The 2,500-nt window shown below is 35.8% G+C and overlaps 1 protein-coding gene across 4 annotated transcripts in view; it reads left to right on the forward strand.

Annotated features, from left to right (window-relative positions):
* Nucleotides 1-2,500, forward strand: part of LOC137649648 (pleckstrin homology-like domain family B member 1) — a 471,311-nt gene that overhangs the window by 81,611 nt on the left and 387,200 nt on the right. For all 4 annotated transcript variants that reach the window (XM_068382644.1, XM_068382630.1, XM_068382639.1 and 1 more), the window contains exon 2: nucleotides 1-417. This exon is cut by the window's left edge and continues 366 nt beyond it. In XM_068382644.1, the coding sequence (XP_068238745.1) occupies nucleotides 1-417 (417 nt within the window). The remainder of the gene's footprint in view (nucleotides 418-2,500) is intronic.

Consider the following 2,500-nt stretch of genomic DNA (forward strand, 5'->3'; position numbering starts at 1 on the left):
TCCCGCCGAAGGGCCGCAAGCTCTCTCCTTCAGGGTCGACGCACATGCATATCTACACGAACACCTCCTCAGCCAACCTTTCACTATCCGGACTACGCCCACAGAATGCCAGCGCCCTGGCTGTTGTGGAGGGTGCCGGGGGAGCCGTCAAGGTTGCAACAGACCGCCCGCATTTGGTTTCCATGGGCGGCGGGCGGCTTTCCACGGCGATCACCTTACACCCAATTAATGAGGGTCGAACTGTTCTTGGATCAGGCGGGATGGGAACTGTGCCAGATATCGTGGTCATAGGAACGGGCGTGGAGGCGGAGCATTGCATCCTCGTCAACACCGGGGGCATAGTGACTCTGACGCCCATTGCGTCAATGGTCGCCATAGATGGACTCAAAATTACTGCTCCGACGAGACTGACTCAAGGTAAGAATTGACAGGATATGTCTATTTTGATTCTTTTACTTGTGTACCCGATCCGACAAAAATGACGTCTAAATGTTCAGATAGATACCCACACATACGTACACACAGATTCAGCTCTTCCCAACCTATCCCCCTTTCCAAACTACAACCCGCTGGTTTGACAATTTCTAGGAGTGTACCTCTCGGGGTACCACCTCCCATTCGGGTATGACTACTCCCTCTCGCCTTGAGCGTGACAGTGGTTTAAGTAATTTTCATTTTCTTCTATGTTTTCTTGTTTCAGTTGAGGCATAACTACGTTAGAGCATGAGATTGTCAGTCTTGTTTGCTTGCTCTTGTTCGAGAGAAAAATAAATGTCTGCATATGTGGATCTATTTTCTTGCATAGTTATATCTTGTTTAAACTAGTATCGTATAATATCTTGCTTTCAAGGAGGACAAAATATTCTCTTGCAACCATGAAACCTTTGGCTGTTTATTTAATTTTTTAAACTAATTTTGATGTTATATTATCGATTGTTAGGACCATATATGTTCGTGAGTATAGCATACTTTTATGTTGCATTGAAGGGGTAGCTCCAGATGAAATTTGTATCTTCGTTCTTAGAAAAAAAAAAGACTGCAATTTCCTGCAGTTGACTACTATCATTTACTTACTTCACATCATAATTGATCGGCCACGCAATTTTTATTCATTTAAAGCATTTCAATCAGCCTGCTATGACAGGGAATGGAACCTGGCGCTGACTGGGGAAAAGGAGTCATTGTTTACGTGTATGCTTGCGTGTATAAGATTCCAAACAGACAGTGTTTACTCAGCATGAACGGGTAAAATTTATAACATCTAACACGTGATAAGTGTAGAATTTCCTTAAAGCCACAAAAGGAAAATTGAAGAATTTAACTGGATTTGGTTCTTAAGTCTTCTTAGACTCAAAAGTTAAATGATAACGCAGATGCAACGTATTTGTGCAAAACACTGAATCCTTATGAAGTCAGCTTCTTGATGACTTGAAGTAAGTCATATTTATAAAGATATACGATAAAGGATCAATTACGTACAAAATTAGCAAGAAATAATAATAATAACTAGAGTTCAGATTCAAGTTTTGCCCATCGGTACCGGTAATTTACAAATTTTGCCCGTTGGTACAGGTTATTTACAAATTTTGCCCATCGGACCGGTAATTTACAAGTTTTACCCATCGGTAGCCTACTGGTAATTTACAAATTTTGGCTAGCGGACCAATGATATTTAAGTTTTACCCATAGGTACCAGTAATTTACAAATTCTGCCTCATCGGACCGGTAACTTACAAGGTTTACCCATCGGTACCGGTAATTTACAAATTTTGCCCATTGGTACCGGTAATTTACAAGTTACCCATTGGTACAGGTAATTTACCTTTATTCCACGTATTCTTATGGTTAAATTCATTAGTATGATACCACTCAAGCAAGTATATCCTCTGGTCGTAGTTAATTGCAGGTGTGCCCAGAAGAGGTGAATGAGGCGAATGAAACAAACTGAAAATTCAAGGAAGGAGACGTCTCCGTCTTTATGGCCGATGACATGAAATCCTCATGATGGAATCGATATTACCCAAACGTTTGTAACAATTTGCTAATACACAGGAGAGTTAATTTGATTGTTTCTTGCCATTATAGTCAAATTGAGGCTCCACAGAAACTAAAATATTATTAGTGGTTATTTATTATCTATACAGTATATATATATATATATATATATATATATATATATATATATATATATATATACTTATATATATATGTATATATATATATATATATATATATATATATATATATATATATATACATATATATATATACTTATATATATATATGTATATATATATATATATATATATATATACTTATATATATATATGTATATATATATATATATACTTATATATATGTATATATATACTTATATATATATATATTATATATATACTTATATATATTATATATATATATATATATATATATATATATATATACACTTATATATATATATGGATTTTATCAAGTAATCCACGAATACTTTTTGATATGG

The sequence above is a fragment of the Palaemon carinicauda genome, chromosome 1 (genome assembly GCF_036898095.1).
Source record: "Palaemon carinicauda isolate YSFRI2023 chromosome 1, ASM3689809v2, whole genome shotgun sequence".
Classification (NCBI taxonomy): Eukaryota; Metazoa; Arthropoda; class Malacostraca; order Decapoda; family Palaemonidae; genus Palaemon; species Palaemon carinicauda.